At 40.0% G+C, this 27,615-nt stretch overlaps 1 protein-coding gene across 5 annotated transcripts in view; it reads right to left on the minus strand.

The window, feature by feature from the left end:
* Positions 1-27,615, minus strand: part of abca4a (ATP-binding cassette, sub-family A (ABC1), member 4a) — a 131,644-nt gene that overhangs the window by 67,270 nt on the left and 36,759 nt on the right. For all 5 annotated transcript variants that reach the window (XM_037536760.1, XM_037536759.1, XM_037536758.1 and 2 more), the window contains 6 exons: positions 24,181-24,297; positions 21,444-21,641; positions 14,017-14,222; positions 13,108-13,284; positions 10,440-10,662; positions 9,074-9,295 (listed from right to left, as the gene is read on the minus strand). In XM_037536760.1, coding sequence (XP_037392657.1) covers positions 9,074-9,295; positions 10,440-10,662; positions 13,108-13,284; positions 14,017-14,222; positions 21,444-21,641; positions 24,181-24,297 — 1,143 coding nt within the window. The remainder of the gene's footprint in view (positions 1-9,073; positions 9,296-10,439; positions 10,663-13,107; positions 13,285-14,016; positions 14,223-21,443; positions 21,642-24,180; positions 24,298-27,615) is intronic.

Raw genomic sequence — 27,615 nt, forward strand, 5'->3', positions numbered from 1 at the left:
AAAATCACTCCACAATTATTACAGTCAGACTGTAAAACTACACACACTGCAGATTCATACTGGATTAAAATCACTCCACAATTATTACAGTCAGACTGTAAAACTACAAACACTGCAGATTCATACTGGATTAAAATCACTCCACAATTATTACAGTCAGACTGTAAAACTACACGCTGCAGATTCATACTAGATTAAAATCACTCCACAATTATTACTGTCAGACTGTAAAACTACACACTGCAGATTCATACTGGATTAAAATCACTCCACAATTATTACAGTAAGACTGTAAAACTACACACACTGCAGATTCATACTGGATTAAAATCACTCCACAATTATTACAGTCAGACTGTAAAACTACACACACTGCAGATTCATACTGGATTAAAATCGCTTCACAATTATTACCGTCAGACTGTAAAACTACACACACTGCAGATTCATACTGGATTCAAATCGCTCCACAATTATTACAGTCAGACTGTAAAACTACACACTGCAGATTCATACTGGATTAAAATCACTCCACAATTATTACCGTCAGACTGTAAAACTACACACTGCAGATTCATACTGGATTAAAATCACTCCACAATTATTACAGTCAGACTGTAAAACTACACACACTGCAGATTCATACTAGATTAAAATCGCTCCACAATTATTACCGTCAGACTGTAAAACTACACACTGCAGATTCATACTGGATTAAAATCACTCCACAATTATTACAGTCAGACTGTAAAACTACACACACTGCAGATTCATACTGGATTAAAATCGCTCCACAATTATTACAGTCAGACTGTAAAACTACACACTGCAGATTCATACTGGATTAAAATCGCTCCACAATTATTACAGTCAGACTGTAAAACTACACACACTGCAGATTCATACTGGATTAAAATCACTCCACAATTATTACAGTCAGACTGTAAAACTACACACGCTGCAGATTCATACTGGATTAAAATCACTCCACAATTATTACCGTCAGACTGTGAAACTACACACTGCAGATTCATACTGGATTAAAATCACTCCACAATTATTACAGTCAGACTGTAAAACTACACACACTGCAGATTCATACTGGATTAAAATCACTCCACAATTATTACAGTCAGACTGTAAAACTACACACTGCAGATTCATACTGGATTAAAATCACTCCACAATTATTACAGTCAGACTGTAAAACTACACACTGCAGATTCATACTGGATTAAAATCACTCCACAATTATTACTGTCAGACTGTAAAACTACACACTGCAGATTCATACCAGATTAAAATCACTGGACAATTATTACAGTCAGACTGTAAAACTACACACTGCAGATTCATACTGGATTAAAATCGCTCCACAATTATTACAGTCAGACTGTAAAACTACACACTGCAGATTCATACTGGATTAAAATCACTCCACAATTATTACAGTCAGACTGTAAAACTACACACGCTGCAGATTCATACTGGATTAAAATCGCTCCACAATTATTACAGTCAGACTGTAAAACTACACACTGCATATTCATACTGGATTAAAATCACTCCACAATTATTACAGTCAGACTGTAAAACTACACACACTGCAGATTCATACTGGATTAAATTCGCTCCACAATTATTACAGTCAGACTGTAAAACTACACACTGCAGATTCATACTGGATTAAAATCACTCCACAATTATTACAGTCAGACCGTAAAACTACACACACTGCAGATTCATACTGGATTAAAATCACTCCACAATTATTACAGTCAGACTGTAAAACTACACACACTGCAGATTCATACTGGATTAAAATCACTCCACAATTATTACAGTCAGACTGTAAAACTACACACACTGCAGATTCATACTGGATTAAAATCACTCCACAATTATTACAGTCAGACTGTAAAACTACACACACTGCAGATTCATACTGGATTAAATTCGCTCCACAATTATTACAGTCAGACTGTAAAACTACACACTGCAGATTCATACTGGATTAAAATCACTCCACAATTATTACAGTCAGACCGTAAAACTACACACACTGCAGATTCATACTGGATTAAAATCACTCCACAATTATTACAGTCAGACTGTAAAACTACACACACTGCAGATTCATACTGGATTAAAATCACTCCACAATTATTACAGTCAGACTGTAAAACTACACACTGCAGATTCATACTGGATTAAAATCACTCCACAATTATTACAGTCAGACTGTAAAACTACACACACTGCAGATTCATACTGGATTAAAATCACTCCACAATTATTACAGTCAGACTGTAAAACTACAAACACTGCAGATTCATACTGGATTAAAATCACTCCACAATTATTACAGTCAGACTGTAAAACTACACGCTGCAGATTCATACTAGATTAAAATCACTCCACAATTATTACTGTCAGACTGTAAAACTACACACTGCAGATTCATACTGGATTAAAATCACTCCACAATTATTACAGTAAGACTGTAAAACTACACACACTGCAGATTCATACTGGATTAAAATCACTCCACAATTATTACAGACTGTAAAACTACACACACTGCAGATTCATACTGGATTAAAATCGCTTCACAATTATTACCGTCAGACTGTAAAACTACACACACTGCAGATTCATACTGGATTAAAATCACTCCACAATTATTACCGTCAGACTGTAAAACTACACACTGCAGATTCATACTGGATTAAAATCACTCCACAATTATTACAGTCAGACTGTAAAACTACACACACTGCAGATTCATACTAGATTAAAATCGCTCCACAATTATTACCGTCAGACTGTAAAACTACACACTGCAGATTCATACTGGATTAAAATCACTCCACAATTATTACAGTCAGACTGTAAAACTACACACACTGCAGATTCATACTGGATTAAAATCGCTCCACAATTATTACAGTCAGACTGTAAAACTACACACTGCAGATTCATACTGGATTAAAATCGCTCCACAATTATTACAGTCAGACTGTAAAACTACACACACTGCAGATTCATACTGGATTAAAATCACTCCACAATTATTACAGTCAGACTGTAAAACTACACACACTGCAGATTCATACTGGATTAAAATCACTCCACAATTATTACAGTCAGACTGTAAAACTACACACTGCAGATTCATACTGGATTAAAATCACTCCACAATTATTACAGTCAGACTGTAAAACTACACACTGCAGATTCATACTGGATTAAAATCACTCCACAATTATTACTGTCAGACTGTAAAACTACACACTGCAGATTCATACCAGATTAAAATCACTGGACAATTATTACAGTCAGACTGTAAAACTACACACTGCAGATTCATACTGGATTAAAATCGCTCCACAATTATTACAGTCAGACTGTAAAACTACACACTGCAGATTCATACTGGATTAAAATCACTCCACAATTATTACAGTCAGACTGTAAAACTACACACGCTGCAGATTCATACTGGATTAAAATCGCTCCACAATTATTACAGTCAGACTGTAAAACTACACACTGCATATTCATACTGGATTAAAATCACTCCACAATTATTACAGTCAGACTGTAAAACTACACACAATGCAGATTCATACTGGATTAAAATCGCTCCACAATTATTACAGTCAGACTGTAAAACTACACACTGCAGATTCATACTGGATTAAAATCACTCCACAATTATTACAGTCAGACCGTAAAACTACACACACTGCAGATTCATACTGGATTAAAATCACTCCACAATTATTACAGTCAGACTGTAAAACTACACACACTGCAGATTCATACTGGATTAAAATCACTCCACAATTATTACAGTCAGACTGTAAAACTACACACACTGCAGATTCATACTGGATTAAAATCACTCCACAATTATTACCATCAGACTGTAAAACTACACACACTGCAGATTCATACTGGATTAAAATCACTCCACAATTATTACAGTCAGACTGTAAATCTACACACACTGCAGATTCATACTGGATTAAAATCTCTCCACAATTATTACAGTCAGACTGTAAAACTACACACTGCAGATTCATACTGGATTAAAATCACTCCACAATTATTACAGTCAGACTGTAAAACTACACACTGCAGATTCATACTGGATTAAAATCGCTCCACAATTATTACCGTCAGACTGTAAAACTACACACTGCAGATTCATACTGGATTAAAATCGCTCCACAATTATTACCATCAGACTGTAAATCTACACACACTGCAGATTCATACTGGATTAAAATCACTCCACAATTATTACAGTCAGACTGTAAAACTACACACGCTGCAGATTCATACTGGATTAAAATCGCTCCACAATTATTACTGTCAGACTGTGAAACTACACACACTGCAGATTCATACTGGATTAAAATCGCTCCACAATTATTACAGTCAGACTGTAAAACTACACACTGCAGATTCATACTGGATTAAAATCGCTCCACAATTATTACAGTCAGACTGTAAAACTACACACACTGCAGATTCATACTGGATTAAAATCACTCCACAATTATTACAGTCAGACTGTAAAACTACACACGCTGCAGATTCATACTGGATTAAAATCACTCCACAATTATTACCGTCAGACTGTGAAACTACACACTGCAGATTCATACTGGATTAAAATCACTCCACAATTATTACAGTCAGACTGTAAAACTACACACACTGCAGATTCATACTGGATTAAAATCACTCCACAATTATTACAGTCAGACTGTAAAACTACACACTGCAGATTCATACTGGATTAAAATCACTCCACAATTATTACAGTCAGACTGTAAAACTACACACTGCAGATTCATACTGGATTAAAATCACTCCACAATTATTACTGTCAGACTGTAAAACTACACACTGCAGATTCATACCAGATTAAAATCACTGGACAATTATTACAGTCAGACTGTAAAACTACACACTGCAGATTCATACTGGATTAAAATCGCTCCACAATTATTACAGTCAGACTGTAAAACTACACACTGCAGATTCATACTGGATTAAAATCACTCAACAATTATTACAGTCAGACTGTAAAACTACACACGCTGCAGATTCATACTGGATTAAAATCGCTCCACAATTATTACAGTCAGACTGTAAAACTACACACTGCATATTCATACTGGATTAAAATCACTCCACAATTATTACAGTCAGACTGTAAAACTACACACACTGCAGATTCATACTGGATTAAAATCGCTCCACAATTATTACAGTCAGACTGTAAAACTACACACTGCAGATTCATACTGGATTAAAATCACTCCACAATTATTACAGTCAGACCGTAAAACTACACACACTGCAGATTCATACTGGATTAAAATCACTCCACAATTATTACAGTCAGACTGTAAAACTACACACACTGCAGATTCATACTGGATTAAAATCACTCCACAATTATTACAGTCAGACTGTAAAACTACACACACTGCAGATTCATACTGGATTAAAATCACTCCACAATTATTACCATCAGACTGTAAAACTACACACACTGCAGATTCATACTGGATTAAAATCACTCCACAATTATTACAGTCAGACTGTAAATCTACACACACTGCAGATTCATACTGGATTAAAATCTCTCCACAATTATTACAGTCAGACTGTAAAACTACACACTGCAGATTCATACTGGATTAAAATCACTCCACAATTATTACAGTCAGACTGTAAAACTACACACACTGCAGATTCATACTGGATTAAAATCACTCCACAATTATTACAGTCAGACTGTAAAACTACAAACACTGCAGATTCATACTGGATTAAAATCACTCCACAATTATTACAGTCAGACTGTAAAACTACACGCTGCAGATTCATACTAGATTAAAATCACTCCACAATTATTACTGTCAGACTGTAAAACTACACACTGCAGATTCATACTGGATTAAAATCACTCCACAATTATTACAGTAAGACTGTAAAACTACACACACTGCAGATTCATACTGGATTAAAATCACTCCACAATTATTACAGACTGTAAAACTACACACACTGCAGATTCATACTGGATTAAAATCGCTTCACAATTATTACCGTCAGACTGTAAAACTACACACACTGCAGATTCATACTGGATTAAAATCACTCCACAATTATTACCGTCAGACTGTAAAACTACACACTGCAGATTCATACTGGATTAAAATCACTCCACAATTATTACAGTCAGACTGTAAAACTACACACACTGCAGATTCATACTAGATTAAAATCGCTCCACAATTATTACCGTCAGACTGTAAAACTACACACTGCAGATTCATACTGGATTAAAATCACTCCACAATTATTACAGTCAGACTGTAAAACTACACACACTGCAGATTCATACTGGATTAAAATCGCTCCACAATTATTACAGTCAGACTGTAAAACTACACACTGCAGATTCATACTGGATTAAAATCGCTCCACAATTATTACAGTCAGACTGTAAAACTACACACACTGCAGATTCATACTGGATTAAAATCACTCCACAATTATTACAGTCAGACTGTAAAACTACACACACTGCAGATTCATACTGGATTAAAATCACTCCACAATTATTACAGTCAGACTGTAAAACTACACACTGCAGATTCATACTGGATTAAAATCACTCCACAATTATTACAGTCAGACTGTAAAACTACACACTGCAGATTCATACTGGATTAAAATCACTCCACAATTATTACTGTCAGACTGTAAAACTACACACTGCAGATTCATACCAGATTAAAATCACTGGACAATTATTACAGTCAGACTGTAAAACTACACACTGCAGATTCATACTGGATTAAAATCGCTCCACAATTATTACAGTCAGACTGTAAAACTACACACTGCAGATTCATACTGGATTAAAATCACTCCACAATTATTACAGTCAGACTGTAAAACTACACACGCTGCAGATTCATACTGGATTAAAATCGCTCCACAATTATTACAGTCAGACTGTTAAACTACACACTGCATATTCATACTGGATTAAAATCACTCCACAATTATTACAGTCAGACTGTAAAACTACACACACTGCAGATTCATACTGGATTAAAATCGCTCCACAATTATTACAGTCAGACTGTAAAACTACACACTGCAGATTCATACTGGATTAAAATCACTCCACAATTATTACAGTCAGACCGTAAAACTACACACACTGCAGATTCATACTGGATTAAAATCACTCCACAATTATTACAGTCAGACTGTAAAACTACACACACTGCAGATTCATACTGGATTAAAATCACTCCACAATTATTACAGTCAGACTGTAAAACTACACACACTGCAGATTCATACTGGATTAAAATCACTCCACAATTATTACCATCAGACTGTAAAACTACACACACTGCAGATTCATACTGGATTAAAATCACTCCACAATTATTACAGTCAGACTGTAAATCTACACACACTGCAGATTCATACTGGATTAAAATCTCTCCACAATTATTACAGTCAGACTGTAAAACTACACACTGCAGATTCATACTGGATTAAAATCACTCCACAATTATTACAGTCAGACTGTAAAACTACACACTGCAGATTCATACTGGATTAAAATCGCTCCACAATTATTACCGTCAGACTGTAAAACTACACACTGCAGATTCATACTGGATTAAAATCGCTCCACAATTATTACAGTCAGACTGTAAATCTACACACACTGCAGATTCATACTGGATTAAAATCGCTTCACAATTATTACAGTCAGACTGTAAAACTACACACGCTGCAGATTCATACTGGATTAAAATCGCTCCACAATTATTACTGTCAGACTGTGAAACTACACACACTGCAGATTCATACTGGATTAAAATCACTCCACAATTATTACCATCAGACTGTAAAACTACACACACTGCAGATTCATACTGGATTAAAATCACTCCACAATTATTACAGTCAGACTGTAAATCTACACACACTGCAGATTCATACTGGATTAAAATCTCTCCACAATTATTACAGTCAGACTGTAAAACTACACACTGCAGATTCATACTGGATTAAAATCACTCCACAATTATTACAGTCAGACTGTAAAACTACACACTGCAGATTCATACTGGATTAAAATCACTCCACAATTATTACTGTCAGACTGTAAAACTACACACTGCAGATTCATACCGGATTAAAATCACTGGACAATTATTACAGTCAGACTGTAAAACTACACACTGCAGATTCATACTGGATTAAAATCGCTCCACAATTATTACAGTCAGACTGTAAAACTACACACTGCAGATTCATACTGGATTAAAATCACTCCACAATTATTACAGTCAGACTGTAAAACTACACACGCTGCAGATTCATACTGGATTAAAATCGCTCCACAATTATTACAGTCAGACTGTAAAACTACACACTGCATATTCATACTGGATTAAAATCACTCCACAATTATTACAGTCAGACTGTAAAACTACACACACTGCATATTCATACTGGATTAAAATCACTCCACAATTATTACAGTCAGACTGTAAAACTACACACTGCAGATTCATACTGGATTAAAATCACTCCACAATTATTACAGTCAGACCGTAAAACTACACACACTGCAGATTCATACTGGATTAAAATCACTCCACAATTATTACAGTCAGACTGTAAAACTACACACACTGCAGATTCATACTGGATTAAAATCACTCCACAATTATTACAGTCAGACTGTAAAACTACACGCGCTGCAGATTCATACTGGATTAAAATCACTCCACAATTATTTACCGATTGTAAATAAAAATAATATTCTTAGGAAATCTCAACAGTAACGCCATTTGATTGCACTTCTTTTAAAACACAGCACTGTTTTTCTCTCAGGCCAGGAAACACACAGGCCACAGCCACACACAGGCCAAAGCAGAACCCCTTTAATAGAACATTTACCAAAAGCAGTTTAGAATGTTATCAGTTGGATGTAAACAGTGTGACGTACTGCCATGATCTTCATGTCTTTGGTGATGCTGTCCTGCCAGGTGAAGCAGGCCAGGTGGGGCAGGTAGAAGCTGAAGTAGAGGATCCCGCTGCAGGCCGCCGCCAAGTTGGCCTTGTTGAAGAAAACAGTCATCAGGAAACACTGCATGATGGTGGCCGTGGTGAAAGTGAGGAGGAAGAGGAAGAGGATGATGGGACTGCTGTAGTTCAGAACCTTCCCTCCCTAAAAACAGACAAAGAGAAAGCAAACGGTAATGCTAGTGCGCATTCTTAAACTGCATCACCTAGTGTGACTCGCACTGATGGCCACTAGAGGTCAGTGTGATACAGAAATAGTCAATAAACCAGATGAGCGCTTATAAGTAAACACCAAAAGGGAACTCATGGATGATTGAAAACAGCAGTAAATGTGTTTTTCCACACCTCCTAATGCATTCTGGGACAGTGTTAAGTGTTTACTGATATCAGAGTGGCTTTCACTGTGTTGACTGCTGAACGTCAGCCCTGCTAAACTGACCACGAGACTTCATTTGGCTGTTGTCTGTGAAGAATGCATGCAAGATCATGTCATGCCTGTTGGTGTTATCAACTGCTCTTGCTCCCCAGTGTAAACCAATCAGCGTAGAAGAGCATCTAATCCGCTTTGACTGCAAATAAGACCTTTGTTGTGTTCTGAAGCCAAAACAGATCAAAAGCAGGCCGTTCAGCGCCTCACCGTTGGAAGGAGATGTGGCTGTAGACTTATTGGATGTTACACGTGTTCACGTATATTTCACATACTACTAAAGCCAGAATAGATGGTTTCTGCTTTTGTGTATTTACGGTTAACTTGCATTTATAGTTGGTGGATACAACGTAGATCACTGGGGCTTTTATAATGCTAATAAACTCGAATACTCTCTTAAACAGAGAGTTCTTCAGTAGCTCTTTAGTAAAGGGAACCATGAGTTCTTTGCGTGGTGAAATGGTTCTTGAGATTGTCGGAGAATGTTGTATATAAGCTTCTTGAATATGGACTCAAAAAAAGATGGTTTCTCAAAGGTTCTGTGTAGAACTGTGAACAGGCACAGAACCCTTTGCATGGCGAAGAGGTTCTTCAGACTGATATTCTACACCAATCAGGCCTAACATGATGACCACCCCCTTGTTTCTGCGCTCACTGTCCACTTTCTACAGTTACAGACTGTAGTCCATCTGTTTCTCTGATACTCTGTTACCCTGTTCTTCAGTGGTCAGGACCCTGTGGAACCTCTCAGAGCAGGTGCTGTTTGGGTGGTGGGTCATTCTCAGCACTGTGGTAACGCTGACGTGGCGGTGGTGTGTTATATAAGATGATTCGCTGTGCAGCAGTAGCTGCGCCCTCTCACCATGATGATGGCGGTGAGAAGGGCGGTGCTGGCAGTCATCATGAGGAAGCTGTCGATGAACCAGGCGCACCAGAGAACCTCGTTAGTGACCCCCATGGCCTTCAGGGTCTCCTTCAGCCTCATCTCCTTCTCCAGCACGATGCTCTTCACCATCATAGAGACTGAGTACACCCACGCCAGTACAATGAAGATGGGGAAACAGCGGCTCAGCGTCAGCATGAACCTGAATTACACAGAGGGAGTGCGTGAGGAACAACACCGACAGCAGAACAACGTCAAGAGTCACAGCCTGAATGGACCATGAAGAAAGAAGCACGCGCAGCTCTTGGTTTTATGGACGTTTTATGAAAATGTATGGATTCTTCCCTGAACTAAACATTTGATAAGCGTATTTTTTCTAAAATGCAGCGAATCTCACAGGCAGTGTAAATGTGCGAATACGTAAACTGCATTTCTGCTCTTCTTCTTTATTTTCTGCATTGTGCATGTGAGTTATGAGAGACTGTATGTCTCTACGAAGACACTGCAATTTCCCTTTGGGATCAATTGATCGAGCAGGGAAGGATGGAAGGATGGAAGGAAGAGAAGGAAGGAAAGAAGGAGCGAAGGAAAGTCTGTTCTCTTGTTCATTCGTTCTTTCTTTCTTTCTTTCTTTCTTTCTTTCTTTCTTTCTGTCTGTCTCTATCTAATCTTTCTTTTTTCTTTCTTTCTTTCTTTCTTTCTTTCTTTCTTTCTTTCTTTCTTTCTGTCTGTCTCTCTATCTATCTAATCTTTCTTTCTTTCTTTCTTTCTTTCTGTCTGTCTCTCTATCTAATCTTTCTTTTTCTTTCTTTCTTTCTTTCTTTCTTTCTTTCTTTCTTTCTTTCTGTCTGTCTCTAATCTTTCTTCTTTCTTTCTTTCTTTCTGTCTGTCTCTCTATCTAATCTTTATTCTTTCTTTCTTTCTTTCTTTCTTTCTTTCTTTCTTTCTGTCTGTCTATCTATCTAATCTTTCTTTCTTTTTTCTTTCTTTCTGTCTGTCTCTCTAGCTATCTAATCTTTCTTTCTTTCTTTCTTTCTGTCTGTCTCTCTATCTAATCTTTCTTTTTCTTTCTTTCTTTCTGTCTGTCTCTAATCTTTCTTCTTTCTTTCTTTCTTTCTTTCTTTCTGTCTGTCTCTCTATCTAATCTTTATTCTTTCTTTCTTTCTTTCTTTCTTTCTTTCTTTCTTTCTTTCTGTCTCTCTATCTAATGTTTCTTTCTTTCTTTCTTTCTTTCTTTCTTTCTTTCTGTCTGTCTGTCTGTCTGTCTCTCTGTCTATCTAATATCTATTTTTTCTTTCTTTCTTTCTTTCTTTCTTACTTTCTTTCTTTCTTTCTTTCTTTCTTTCTTTCTTTCTTTCTGTCTGTCTGTCTGTCTGTCTGTCTATCTAATCTAGTTTTCAGTAGACAAACATCAGACTGTTTCAAGTTGTTACTCATGCAGGAAGTGAATGTCTGTTAAATATTTGACCTTACAGTCACGGCCTGTCTGTGATCGGCTTTACAGATTTTGTCAATAATTTAACCTACACTGTTAAAAACGAGGTCAGCTCAACTTAAACTGATATACTAACAGATTACATTAAACAGATTACACGGCTTTTCTTGATCTAACTCAGTTCACCAACTTATTTGAGTCAAAAATTCTCCAGCTGCTGTTTCTAGGTCCGCACCTCAGTTGGGTAAACAAAACAGAATTTGTGTTTTGTTCTCAATTTTCCCCACTAGCTGGCGCTCCTTCTATCATACAGTCCCATCTGGGATCTTCTCCTCTTGGGCATCCAGATATGGGCAGTTATGATATTGCTGGGATTCAAACTCACAACCTCATGATGTTGGGATGATTTATTAGACAGTTGCACCACATGAGATGATGCCACACTTTAAAGCTAAAACAGTATTTTCTCCATATGCATATAGAATTAAAATAATTAGAAATATGCTACAGTCTCTCTTCTTAGGTTGAATGTGATTTTTGCCAGTGTTCTGTTTAGCCTATCCAACCTCATTTGGACTGTTCAGTAGATTTATAGGCTTAATTAATCCTGGGTTTACTGCCAATTAATCACTTCATGTTAAAATGCTCAACGTTTTACCATCTCAAGTAACCTGAGAACTACTGTTACTACAGCTATATCCTGTCTTTCCTTTTTAAATAACTAATAACTAATGTAACGACACTGTAAAGATTTTTTAAAGACCAAGGGAAGCTAAATCTGTTCATTCTAATGAGGGTAATCTTGTTCTGGAAGCCAAACAGTAAATATATACTAAGGAAACAAGTTGAATAATGTTCCAATGGCCGAAAAATGATATATTTCACCATATTTCTCTCCTTTCAATGTAAACTGGGTGGACCTAATTTTCCATAAGCATTCCCCTTACCAATCATGAGGCTGATGTCACTTGCCCCCGCCCACATAGAACCGTTTTCATTAGATTGTCCAACTTGATTAATATTCACAATAGATGGAAACTGAAACTGAAAACTCTTTCAGGGAGGAAAAATTACACCACGCTGTTGTTAATTTAGTGTTTTCTCTGGTCCTACAAACCTAATCTAACTCACTAGCTAATTACCAAGCTACAAGCTGAGTCAGGTGTGTCAAAACAGGTAAAAAGGAAACTTGCACTGGTCAGAAAGACTTACAGGTCATCCACATAGCATGGGTAAGGCATCTGCTGCAGATAGACGCCCAGGGGCCATTCTTTCCCCGTGTGGATCTTTATGACCGCTTGCTCCACCATATCCTGCAGATAGGCAAACCCTCCCCACACATAGCGGAGGTCATCCATGGGGTCGGCTCGAGGACCAGGATCCCAGTACCTGACCACGAATGGAGAGACCAGTCAGTACAGAGGGAGTGGGTGGAAGTACAGCAAACCAGAGGAACCAAGAAAGTGGTTACAGCAAATGAGTACAGTCTAAGAGGTGTAGGTGCTAAAACTTAAACACACTTAAAAATAAATAGTTCTTCAAGGGTTCTTTAGTAAAGAAAATGGTTCTTTAAAGAAGCATGAACGCTCAATTCATTGAAGGCGTTCTTCGCATGGTGAAAGGGTTTGATAAAGCACCAAACACGGTTCTTCCATTGTAACAAGCCACAAGACATTCTAACAATAGAAGAAACCTTTTTGGCGCTACATAGAGCCCTTTTCAAAAAGGTTCTGTACTGAACCATCTACAGTACATTCTCAATCAATCTGAAGAACGCTTTCACGATGCAGACAACCCTTTGCTCATTTGCCCAAACACTCTTAGAGTGTTTCTGTATAGATCTATAGAGTTCTATATAGAACCTTTTGGAAATGTGTTCTTCTGTTGTTACAGTCTTGGCATCAAAACAACATCCTTTTCACAAAGGATCTATACAGTACCACCTACAACACTCTGCAGTCTGAAGAACCCTTTCACAATGCAACAAACCTATATAGAACCACTCTATCTGTACAGAACAAATTTCTTTACTTAGAAACCATTAAAGAACCATATTTTTAAGTGTGTAGGAACATGAGCACCAGCACACCACCGTTCAAACAGAGAGACCTGGACTTTAACCTGTCTTTGATCTTGTTGGTGCGCTCCACAGCGTCGATGTCCATGCGGATCTTGAACTTGACATGGGGAGGGATTTTGGTGGTCCAGGGGTGCATGTCCACAAAGACCAGGCCAGCCCAAAACTTATTCTCAGCAATCAGGTCCAGAGCTTGGTGGGTCAGCTGGTTCTCATCCGGGAGACCCACGAACTTATCCAAAACTAGACACTATAAAAAAAATAAGAGCAATTCCACCAATTTTTGGAGACTTATGGACTCAGATGTCTTTACAGTGGTGGTGATAGGAACCAGGGGTTATCATGACTACAACACACATTGACATTTTATCCCCCATCCAATTAATGTGAGCATACATTTTTAAAAATAGATTTTAGACCAAAACCTTCTCAAAACTATCGTAAAACAATGTCTCAGACATCAGACAGCATATTCCACACCCTGTGAGAGAGCTTTTGGAAGCATTAACCCCTTAAAAGGCCAGGGACCCACTGGCAGGCCCAAAATTTGATTACACACTTCTATAGCCTAAAAATAGCTCAAGTAGTTTGCACTGATGACCATGTAGTTACGGAATAATAAGGCTTAGTATGCAATAAGCCTGAGATTTAGGGGGTTAAACTCTTCAGACATCTGGTTCCTGTCACCACCACTGTGAACAGGTCTGAGGCCAGATTCATGAAAGTGTCTTAAGAAAGAAATTCTTTGTGTTTTTTTCTTCATTTTTACTTCATTCTTGAGAAAAAATGGTTTGAAAAAATTGTTATTCTTCAAATAACGTCTTGAGAACTTAAGATTTTTTCTTAACTCTGGGTATTTTCTCAACCCTATGACAGCCTCAGACAGTCTCAGGCTGCAAGAGTTGACAAGATTTGATCTAAATTAGTTATCAAACATGCGCGCTGCCTCTGCTTCTCCTCCCATCCTCGTTTCTCGCTTTCTGCTGAGGATTTTTTTGACTATTTGACTGTTTCTTCCACCATCACCTTTAATTCTTGCTTGCTATGTTTTTTAAATGCTTGGTTCCTCTGTTTTACTCCTCTGAGTGGATTAAACTAAAACAGAGAGAACATTCAAAGGACAGAGTGATTAAAAAAATCATCACAGGTCAGTGCAGTGAGCTGTAAACGGTTTAAATGAGCATAAAGTTTATGTAGATTTATAAGGTCTCAGTCTGAACCTCCTCCAGCTGTACAGATGACACCAACACCACAGTCAAACTCATCCCAGACAGGATTGAGTGTCGGGTGTCGCTGCTCTCACGGCTCTTTCAGTGGGATTTCGGAGATCATCCAGTGCTGTGGAACCAACGCTGAACGCTCTGAGCTGCTGGAGCTTCACTTCCCAGGAAAATCAGGCTGCACAGTTCTGATGGATTCACTCTTATTGACGTGGAGAACGCAGAACGGTTTCTGCTCAGGGGTCTCAGCTCCTCTCAGACTGAAGGAGCCAGTCAGAAACTCTATGACCCCGTCTTACAGTTGGATTGTGATTGGTTCCTAAGCATCACCCTGTGAATCACCCTGTATATCTCATGTTATTTATGGTAAGCTGTAAAATGCACCAGAGCCTATAAAAGAAAACAATGGAGATTTTAAGAAAATCTTAAGGAGACCATTACGATTATTTTAAGAATTTATGAGAAGTTTTTTTGAGAATTGCATTTAAGAACTTTCTTATGTACTTCTTAGTGTTCGTCTTCAGAAACTTCGCAAGATTTTCTTAAGAACGTTTTTGGGAATCCAGCCCCAAGAATCTAAGAATGTTCTTAAATGCAATTCTTGAAAAAAAAAAAAAAAAACTTCTGAAAAGTTCTCAAATATTCTCGTGAGAAAATCTTAACTATGCTCTTAAGATTTTCTTAAGATATTACATTTTACTATGCGCCATAAATGACGTGCTTTGAATTTGTATTAACTGTTATTTACATTACATTCAGAGGAGCAAACTGGAGGAAAAACATCAAACCAAATGTTTTAGCAAACCAATTTTTAGCAACAATAACTGCAAGTAATGGAGGAATAAACATCCAACAAAAAAAAATATTCCTTTCAAAATACAATAACTGTGGGGTGACGGCAAAATACAAGAGACGAGGACGGCAAGATTAGATAAATTGACAAATTTAGATGTTTACCTCTTAACTCTCAACTCCTACAGCTTAAGATAAATGTGAGGCTATCGTAAGGTTATTAAACATTTAAGAAAATAATATCTTCACAAAAAGCACTCTTAGAATTATTCTTAAGAAAAGAGTTAAGAGAAGAAAATAAGATCATTCTTAAGATGTTATTTGAAGAACAACATTTTTTTCATAACTTCTTTCTTTCTGAGTGGCACAACTGTCTAAGCATCAGGAGAATATGAGTTTCATCCTTGATGACCATGACCATGGCCAGGAGTCCAAGAAAGCACAATTCCTCTTTCTCTCTCTTTTTTTTATGAAAAATACACAAAAATACAGATTTTCTTTCTTAAGACACTTTCATGAATCCAGCCCCTGATTCTCTAGAGTTGGGGTATTTAATTATAATCCAATAAGGTCCAGTTAGAGAAAATATCCTAAAGCAAAGAACCGGAATATTATAATATCTAACTTGCATCATGATTCAGTGCCACATCTTATATTATCAACATCTTATACAGTCAAGAACTGAATATCAAATCAAATAAAGTACAATTCAGTCAAATTTCAACAATATTTATTCTCAGTTTTCTGTTTTTTTAAATCAAACCATGTAAAATAATCTGACTTTCTTCTCTGACTGCTGTTTCTCGCCTCGAGTCTCAGTGCTCAGATCGTAATGCACAGATCTGATTGGCTGAGTAGCATCATGTGTTATATTTACAGCGCACGCGATTGGTCAGTGAGTCTCCCGGGCTGCTAAAGCTACCGTAAAGGCTATAAAAGTTACGCCAATTAAAATAGGACCACCCCGTTGAAATTAAATAATTCTCCATAGTTTATCGGTCCAGGTCAGCATAGGACAGCATCTAGGTCCGGACTCAGACCGCAGCCCACCTATTAGTGACCTCTGGTCTAGAGTGTCCTTAAGGTCTTTTATTATGTATAATTTGGAAAAGTCGCCTCGTCCACACAAAAAAGAAAAGAAACAGAACTGAACATAAGAAAATGGAAGTGATAATGACTGAAACTGTACTGAATTCCACTGAACTGAACTGAACTGATGTGACCTGAGCTCTACTGGACTGAACCGAATTGAACTGAACGCGACTGAACTGAAGTGAACTGAACTTCGTATCAGAGTGTCTCAAAGGAAACTCAGTGATACTCGGTTGCCCTTCCAAAAATGTCCTTCCATAGCGCTCTTATTGTCTCAGTGAGTCTCGGCGCTGGGCTCAGGGACCTCACAAAAGCCTGTGCCAAAGTTCACATTCTCTCCTTCCCTGCTTGACAGCTCAATGCTGGACTCCCATTACGGCCGGACCGTGTCAGATTGAGCAATGCCTCCGGAGAAACCTGCACTTCAGCACTTTAGCACTTGGACTGACATCCACAATGTGTCTGCTGCCCACACAGCCGAACGTCAGCTTAATTAAATTGTTGTGTGTTAATTTGTGTGGAGTTGGCCTGTGATAGCAGATGCCCGCTGTGGTCCCGGGTGCCTATAGGACCTGCCTCTTTGTGGGCGGCTGAAAGGAGGGCCGAGTGGACTGACAGCTGTACCTAATTGGGCTCAATCGGTGGGGTTTGTCACCCCCGAGTGTGGCGGGCTGGGGCAAAGACAAAGACAGAGAGGGTCTGAGAGCTTTACACTTAGACAGTAGCGGTGTTGCTTTCTCTGCCCCATACAGTGGGGGCCTCACTCTGATTAGGCTGAAGGGTGCTGGGCTTTGAGCCCCACTGCTGAAGGACCCTCTGGACACTGCTGTGCTCTCAGGGAGAAATCCCTGCTTTTTCTTTCTGCTACTCCAGATCAGTGGGGCACAAAGGGGCTGAGAGTCTGTCCTTTCTGTCCCTGTCTCCTTGCGGGATTTCCCGTATCTGAGTGTACAGGCAGAGCGGAGAGTGGAAGGATGATCACCCACCCAGAGTGAAGCTGAGCTGACCTGTCATTCCAAGATCTCTCCAAGGAAAACACAACACAAAGACCAGCCAGAGAGGTTTAATCCTGCGGGTATTATTGTCGTTTTGCTACATGTTGAAGGAGAATTCCACTGATTTTTCAAAAGTTCAGCCATTGAGATGTAAACATGTCATTTAGAGTGGTTTGACGTGAACCTATGTGGTTTGACTTCTAACCTATCTTTCTTCCCTCCCACTCCGTTCTCTCTCTCTATCTCTCTCACATGTGTCGAGATGCCCCGTTGGCCTGTCTGGAGGTGCCCCATTCGTGGTTCCAGCGTTCCAGCCATCTTTTTGCACTCTCTTTGTACTGTTGTTCTTGTTTCTGTTCTGTTTCTTCTGTGCGGGTCGACCCACGGGGGTTGGGTTCCTCGGACTGAGCCTTGGTCCCTTCTAAGGTTTCTTCCTCTTAAAGGGAGTTTTTCCTTACCACTGTAGTCACCACAAAATTGGCTTCACTGTGGTGATGCTCATAAGAGGCGTGGACCTGTTTTTCTGTAAAGCTGCTTTGTGACAACCTTGTTGTAAAAAGCGCTATATAAATAAACTTGAATTGAATTGAATTGAATGGTGAGTTTGTAGAGAAACTAACCAGCTTGGACTTCTTTACAATAGTGATGACAATGGGCTGGAGGTTAAGGAACCAGTCCTGTCACCAGAAGGTCGCCGGTTCAATCCCCTGAGCTGACAGTGACTGAAGTACCCTTGAGCAAGGCACCTAATCCTCAACTGCGCTGTAGATAGGGCTGCCCACCGCTCCGGGCAAGTGTGCTCACTGCCCCCTAGTGTGTATGTGGTGTTTCACTGCACGGATGGGTTAAATGCGAAGTTGAAATTTCCCCATTGTGGGACTAACAAGCCTACACCACTTCTCAAACCTATGGTAAAACAAAGAATCGCAACACAATTGCTTTGGGTAATAACTTTCTGCAAAGTAGTTTTTAGAGACATTAAACATTTCCTATGACCACTGTGGTGAACAAGTTTCTCTAGAACAAAGCATTGCACATCAAACCACTCTTTGATGACAGAGTTTACATTCTAAGGATTTAATTATGCACAACTTTTGAAAAAATCCTTTAAATATAACTATATAATCAATTACATAATTAGGTACAAAGTGAGTTAGTTTTTTTAGTGCCATGTGAAATAACAGGGCTCACTTTCTTCTCTGACCGCTGTGTCTCGCCTCGTTCCTTCCCTACGTGTGCTATACTCAATCGAGTCTTGGAGCTCATCGTAATGCACAGATCTGATTGTCTGGGTAGCGTCAATTGTGATATTTACAATGCATGGGATTGGTCTGTGAGTCTCCTAGGCCGCTAAACCGGTACCGTAATGACTAGAAATGATACGCCGATTAAAACAGGACCACCTCAAATAATTCTTCATAGTTTATTTATAGGTCCAGGTCCGGGTCCACCTATTAGTGACCTCTACTAACCACTCAACGAAGTCACATGAAACGGCCAGGTGTAAACAGGGTCTTTCTTGAAGTTCTAAGAAGAAGGACTTCATGCAGCTGAGGTCTAAATGTATATCAAGTACCTAAAAGTGGAAAATGAACAAAAACAAGCAAAAAAAAACCCCCAAAAAAACAACAAAACTCCCTTAATCTATTGCAAAAGTGTTGGCAAGGCAGTAGAATGAGTAGAAACAGAAGACAAGCTCAGTAAACGTCTAGAAACAGTGACTGACACAGTCATTTTGTGGGATTTGGCGTTTTGGGCGTACAGCACACAAGAGAAACTGCTATAAAAGTCGACTGCGTAGCATTACCACATGACGCAACCTGAACAGAACCGAGTCTGTCCGACACGAGTGATCACAAAGCAGGCTTCACAGTTCCCACAGTGATCCAAAGCCCCTTTCTCTGATCTTCTCTGATCATATTAAAATGGAAAATTAAGGTTCGGATACTGGTTATGGTGTCAGTCCGACCAAGACAATCAGAAACCTGAGCACCACAGCACTGTTCTTCACAAGCACCTGCGTTGGTATATGAACAAACCAGAAAAAGAGTCAAATCCATCCCCTTAAAACGAATTATTCTGTTATGAGACGCGCAGTTTAATGACCTCTCTGCCGTAACTGCGGTGTCACTTCATCAGAGCTGAACCGGGTTTGTTTTGCAGTCTCGGTTTTACAGACTTCATGCACTGTAAGACTGCTTTTGCACGTTCCCTGCTCCAACCTGTGCTGTAGAGCAGAAAAGACATGAACGTCAAAGCGCAGGGATACACTAGGACAGCTTTTGGGAAGTGCAGCTTTTGCTACTGATAACAAAAGAGTGTTATTGTTTTCTATTATTCATGTCTTTCAAGCAGTTAATGAGTGAGTACAGTATCCCCCACTGTATTTACAAATGCGTACCTTAATAAGGAAGCATTTCACTTCTTTTCATTACCCCCGTCAAATAGCTGGATAGAGTGGTTAGACAGGGAACCGAGTCAAAAGGGAGCTGAGAGTAGATTGTATATTCTGCTATTCAAACAATTGCATGATGCTTCGTTGCTTAACCATATCAGGGCGGCATGGGAGAAGGACTTTGACTGTAAGATTTCAGATCATTCCTGGCTTTTGGCAAGTAAGAGGACACGTGCAACTTCTGTTTGCATCAGACACGGGTTACTTCAATTTAAAGTATTGCATAGGCTCCATCTTTCTAGGAGCAGGATTGCCAAGATATTTCCAGACATAGACCCAACTTGCTCCCGATGTCAAAAGGCTCCGGCCACCCTTTATCGTATGTTCTCATCGGCTCGTACAGTTCTGGTCCTCTATTTTTAAGACACTCTCAGCTGCCCATGCCAGCTGCCCATTCTGATGCCAAAGCCTTTGCATCCTTACTGGCTTGACACCTATTTTTCCTAATTGGAAATCAGCTACCCCCCCCCCCCCCGTCTCTACACACGTGCAATGGGTAGGAGAGGTGATGGCATATTTAAAGCTCAAGAAGTTGAAATACTCAACCAGGGGATCCACCCAAAGGTTCCATAAGCTTTGGCAACTATTTTCAGACTTTTATTTACCACTGAGGTTCCCGACAGAGCTACTGGTGAATAGAACTATGTATTTAGTCTTTAATTCATGGACAATCCCTGTAACAGAGGGTTTATATCTCCCTTCTTCTTGTTTGTATTGTATGATCATATGTGTTTGCATTCAGGAAGTCAATAAAAATATTTGAATAATAGTTTTCTGTTCATTATTTCTCACTCAGAGCTCACTGATCCAAGCAGAGACACTGCGGGGAAAGTAAAGTTTGAATTTAATGAGTTACTATCATGTGTACAGTCCTGATTTGCGTCCTTCACAGAGGAGCACACCTCCGTCTTTCTCACCTCTCCATACTGACTGATCATCCGCAGCGCTCTGTCGGTCAGGTTGAAGATGTTCCTCCAGTCAAAGCGGAGCATGCCGGCGTCCCGCTCGTCCTCCGGCCCGGTGTACAGGAAGTTGAGGATGTGTCTGACAGTCAGCTCACTGTCCTTCAGACCCCGGTCCATGTAGTCCATCACTGAGGGGTTCCTCATGATGTCCTAACAGGGGAAATCAGATAAAAGCTGATGAGCCAAGAATGATATCAACCATTTCTAACTTATCTAACCCAAACAGAAGTGTGACACTCATGACAGCTGAGCCGTTAGGTTTTAGTGGATGTGCTGAGATGTGCTTTCAGAATCTGGAAACCATTTATATGTAGAGTTTTGTGAAAATGTTTTAACACCTCCAGTCAAATGACATTTGGTTGATTTGTAAGTGAAGATAAGATCTATTGAATTTTAATGCACAATTACTGCTCATTTGCTGAGCTGAACATATACATATATACAAAATAAACAATATCTAAACTATACCTTTTGCACAGGCCATTCAGGTATTGAATTTCAGCCACACCCATTGCTAACAGGTGGATAAAAATCTGCACATAGTCTTGCTGTCTCCAAAGACAAACACTGGCAGTAGAACAGGTTGTACTGAAGAGCTCGGTCACTTTAAACACGGCACTTTCATAGGATGCCATCTCTGCCACATATCAGTTTGTGATTTCTGTCCAGCTAGGTCTGCCCCAGACAACTGTAAGTGCTAATATTTGAAATAGAAGCACCTCAGAGCAACAACAGCTCAGTTGTAGACCACAGAAACTCACAGAGCGGAGCTGCTGAGTGCTGAAGCGCACAGTGTCTATCCTCTGTTGAATCACTCAGTAAAGAGTTGGAAAATGCCTCTGGAAACAACAACGGCAAAAGAACTGCACATTAGGAGCTTCAGGAAATGGGTTTCCATGGCTGAGCAGCTACATAGAAGCTACATAGAAAATGCAGGACGAGTCTGGGTTTGGCGAGTGCCAGGAGAACATTACCTGACTGACTGCACTGTGCCAGCTCTAAAATTTGGTGGAGGAGGGATGATGATATGGGGCTGTTTTTCAGGGGGTGGCTTAGAACCCTTTGTTCCAGTGAAGGGAAATCTCTTCAGCACTAAGACATTTTGGACAATTGTACACTTCCAACTTTGTGGGAACAGTTTGGGGAAGAACCTTTTCTGTTCCAGCATGACTGAATCCCAGTGCACAAAGCAGCTCCATAAAGGCCTAATTGGGTGAGTTTGGTGTGGAAGAACTTGACTGACCCTCACAGAGCCCTGACCTCAACCCCACTGAACACCTTTGGGATGAACTAGAACAGAGACTGTGAGCCAGACCTTCTCGTCCAACATCAGTGTCTGACCTCACAAATGCTCTTCTGGATGAACGGGCAGAATTTCCCACAAACTGTCTCCAACATCTTGTAGAAAGCTTCCCAGAAGAGTGGAAGCTGTTATAGCTGTAAAGTGGGACCAATTCCATTTTAATGCCTATGGATTTAGAATGGGATGCCATAAAAGCTCCTGTAGCTGTAATTTGTATGTGTCCCAATACTTTTGTCCATATAGTGTTGTAGCACCGCATGGAAGAGGAAGCTGGAGGCAGGATTCATGTTTGCAGCAGCCATTATTTTAATTCTTACACAAAATAAACACAACAAACAAAACCAACCAACACTAAGCTATGCTGGCCACTTTTCAGTGGCTTGAGTTTTCAGCTCAGTCTCTTTTTGCTGCTACTCGTCCGAACGAGAGCTTGCCTCTCCGCCTCCTCGTCACCGCCCCCAGCTGGCAACTTGGCCACCTGGGTCGAATGTGAGGTATAGTGAGGCGGCCTCCCTGCGTAACCAGGGGCGGGGCCCAGGCGGCGGAGCTCTGGTGGTCGGCACCAGCGTCCTCGTCCTCCTGCTCCTGCCATCACTCTCGTGACTCGCGTCAGCCCGGGGAACTCAGGCTTTGCGCTCCACCCCCTCCCCTCTCGAGGTGCATCGCCGCTGAGTGTCTGGGCCCCGCCTTCATGCTGGCTCTCGCGGCCGTCATCGTCGGGGCCCGGGGGCCGGCACAGGCCACAAGTGTGTGTGTATAGCAGTGAGTGATTAAACACGTCTGGCAGCTTCTAGACACTTAAAAAGGAACTTAACTGGTTTCTCAGAATTTCTGCATAATTAAGCTGTTAAGATGTAAATAAAGTCATTTTTGAGTGATTTCATGTGAAATGACAGTCAGAGTGGTTCACCATGTTCACCAAGTTTCTGAAAAGCTACACAAAATGGTTATGAATAAGTAGCATGATGCCTGACACTGTTTTAGAGTATTTTTGAAATAATATTTTGGCATTTTTAAAACCCATTCTTGGTGGATGGAGGGTGTTGTAAGACAAAATTAAAACGATTTTGGATTTATCGCTATTTGACCATCGTCAACATTACATGTAAACTCAGAAAAACCACGCAGCTCCCTGAATATTTTATACTTGAGAATTGTGGACATTGTGACCCCTGGTTCCCATCACCACCACTCTAAAGAAATCTGAGTCTGGACGTTTCTCTACAGTGAACCATTTCACACCAAACCAGTCTGAATGACTGTGTGCATCTCTGTGACTGAATCATGCAAAAGGTCTTGAAATAAATAGTTTATAGATCAAGTTTTGTGTTTCTTTCTTTTAGTTCTCCTTCTCTTTCCCTCATATTTAAATTCTGTCTCTCTCACCCGTAGCATGTCCATCTGGATGTTGTCCTGGAACAAGTCCCACAGCTGTGGACCCACCTCCTCCCAAGACCTGATGATGTTCCTCAATCTCTCCAGCTCCTCAAACGTGGAGTTGGCCTAGAGACACACATACACACTTACTGTCATCCCTTCTCACCACTGACAATGTTGGGTGAGGAATAAAATACAGACAGTAAACTACACAAACAAACAAACGCTTCTATACGATAAAGGAACAACCCAATCAACCAAACAGTAGAGGAGTAAAACTCCTTTCTCCAAGATAAAGTCATAGTATCGCACAGCCTCAAGTGGATTATTGCCTTTATAAAACCGTGGCCATCTTTAAATGTGATGAAACAGACAATTATTAACTTAAATGTGGACATAAACAAGTATTCGGGCAAGAAATGTTGTTCCTTTAGAGTACAGAATTGTTCCCAAGCAACCACGGACTGCTGAATGAGGAGAACGCTCTGTTCCTCATCGCTAAACTGCAGTCATTTCATGAACTTGTTAACTTTTTGTTGTACAACAATGAACATTTGATATGACAGCACTGTTTAATGAAAAACCTTCGCTTTATAAGTACATTCTTGTCACCAAATTACCACCGTGAGTCTTATCTAGCACCAATCCAGCAAGGTTCCTCTGCTAACTCTGGGGCCAAATCTCAAGTAACACCCTGCTCCCTACATAGTGCACTACATAGGAATTCAAATACTGGATCCTGCAGCCCAACAGAGCAAAATACAGCTAAGACGTATTCATTTGGGACTCAGACACACTTGATAGATGATGCACTATTTGGCTGTATAGGCTAGAAATTCAAATCTTCCACAGCACAATATTTAGGGAATACAGAGCCATTTGGGATGCAGCCTGGGTTTGCCGTGGCTTCTGACCGAAACATGGACAGTTTCTTATGAAAGTGACTTTTTTTTATTGCTTCTTCCAAATCTACGGGGTCCTGCTGGTGACTTCCCATATAAATAAAAATAATATAGTCATATAATAAGTCATGGCCCCCACTTAGTAAGGCGTGGGAACAACATCATGCCTTAGTAAGTCATGGTCACGTATTAGGACCTCGTTCCCATACCTTATTAATTTGTAGCCGTGCATAAGGATCTCGTTCCCATGCTTTACAAAGTCATAGCCATGACTTAATATCTTGTTCCCACGCCTAAGCTAAGTCGTGGCCAGGCATTTATTTGTATTTATACAGGATGCCACCAGTGGGGCTGGGAACGTCATGAAGAACAAGACCAAGTGCATTTTGGAACCACCGGTGGTCCCAAGGAGTTAAAAAGGCTAAAGAACCTTTGAAGAACCATCTTTTTAAGAGGGTATGTGAGGCTGTGAAGCTCTGAAGCCTTACAGGCACAATCACTGCCCGTGTGATGGTGGCGATGGCCAGCGATGTGTTTCAAAAGGTGTTTTGAACACACCCTAATGTTTCTAACAGTGTGTTTTCATGGAAGTTGTTGTTTATGAGTGAAGAACTTTCCGTCACTGAGCCGTCCATCTACCACCGACATGTTAAAACAGCAATGAGTCCAAACCTTTTTATGTTTGGGAACCAAATGTATCCCCTACTTGTCAAATATCTGATGGAACTGATGCAAAAAAATAAGAATGGTCAGTCGGTGGCGAGGGTCCGGCTGATTTCCCTCAGGAGAAGCTTGTAGAGTCTCACTGCAGGCCAGCATGGCACACACTGACACTGGAGTGTGCTCAGGCCTGCAGGGACTGCTGATGTGGCCCGATGCCCAGAACCAGCGCTCTTAAACCTGACCTGGACAGGAACCTCTTCCCCTGCTAGCTCAGAGGGAATCTGGATCTATGAAATATTGACACATTTCAATTTACATTTGAATATTATAAAAGGGCAAGAAATGGGGCCAGTCGTGGACTGGAGGTTAGGGATCTGGCCCCGTGACCGGAAGGCTGCCGGTTCGATCCCCAGGGCCAACAATCCATGACTGAGGTGTCCTTGAGCAAGACACCTAACCCCCAACTGCTCCCCGGGCGCCGTGGATAGGGCTGCCCACCGCTCTGGGCAAGTGTGCTCACTGCCCCCTAGTGTGTGTGTGTGTGTGTGTGTGTGTGTGTGCTCACTAGTGTGTATGTGGTGTTTCATTTCATGGATGGGTTAAATGCGGAGGTGGAATTTCCTCGTTGTGGGACTGATAAGGGTCACTTAATTAATCTTAGGAGTTTAGCACAATATTTCTTTGAACTTTGGGAACAACAAGAAGTTAAAACTCTACAGTAAATATTGACTTAGGACTAATTTTCTTATGTTACACAATTAAAAATGATTCTTAAAGGGTTCTTTAAAAAAGAAAATGGTCCTATATACAATCATGCATGTATCATAGTTATTATATATTTTATATATTCTAAAAAAAATTAAATATATTCTATACAGAACCGTATACTAAAGGGTTCTTTGTATCGTGTTCTTCAGACTGATGGAGAATGTGCTGAATATGATTCAATATAGAAAATGGGTTCTACTATTGTTTCAATCTTGGCATTGTAACAATAGAAGAACCCTTTTGAGTACTGTAGAGAACCATTTACAGAAAGGTTCTACATAGAACCATTTTTTAAACTAAAGAACCCTTGAAGAACCATCATTTTTAAGTATTTGTATCTGCTATTGTTATGATGCCAGGCTTGTTACAATAGAAGAACCCTTTTAGTGCTATATAGAACCATTTTCAATAAGGTTCTATATAGAACCATCTACGGCACATTCTCCATTAATCTGAAGAACCATTTCACGATGCAAAGGACAATATAATCATGCAAAGTGTTCTTTAGTAAAGAAAATGGTTCTGTCTAGAACCTTGAACACACAAAGAACGCTTTGCAAGACGGTTCTACATGAAACCTTTTTAAGCGTTCTACATAGCACTAAAAAGGGTTCTTTTATTGTAAAACACCTGACGTCCTAACAGTAGGACCCTTTTCAAAAAGGTTCTGTATAGAAATATATACAACACACTCTCCATCAATCTGAAGAACCTTCTTCGGTTCTTCGGTTGAGTGTGCATGCTTCTATTTAGAACCATTTTCTTTACTAAAGAACCCTCGAAGAACCATCATTTTTAAGTGTGTACTGGAAATGCTGCTCCCAATCGTTTGAATGTCAATCTTTATCTCTGTAACTCTGGGTAGGCGGTCAGGGTGTGAAACTCACAGCCTTCAGTGCAGTGGGGTCAGTCAGCCTGGAGGAAAGACGCTGGGCGGCCCGGCCGGTGTGTTGGTATCACTCTGCGATGGCTTATCTCTAAGCCCTCTTTCAAGGCAGGTCAGATTCCCATCAGAGGAAAGCAGAGAAGAAAGAGAGCCTCAGGGCCACACAAGGGAAGTGTGTTTGAGCAGCACTCAGCCGTGCAAAGCCTCAGGCCCGCTTACATAACA

Source organism: Pygocentrus nattereri, chromosome 3 (genome assembly GCF_015220715.1).
Source record: "Pygocentrus nattereri isolate fPygNat1 chromosome 3, fPygNat1.pri, whole genome shotgun sequence".
Classification (NCBI taxonomy): Eukaryota; Metazoa; Chordata; class Actinopteri; order Characiformes; family Serrasalmidae; genus Pygocentrus; species Pygocentrus nattereri.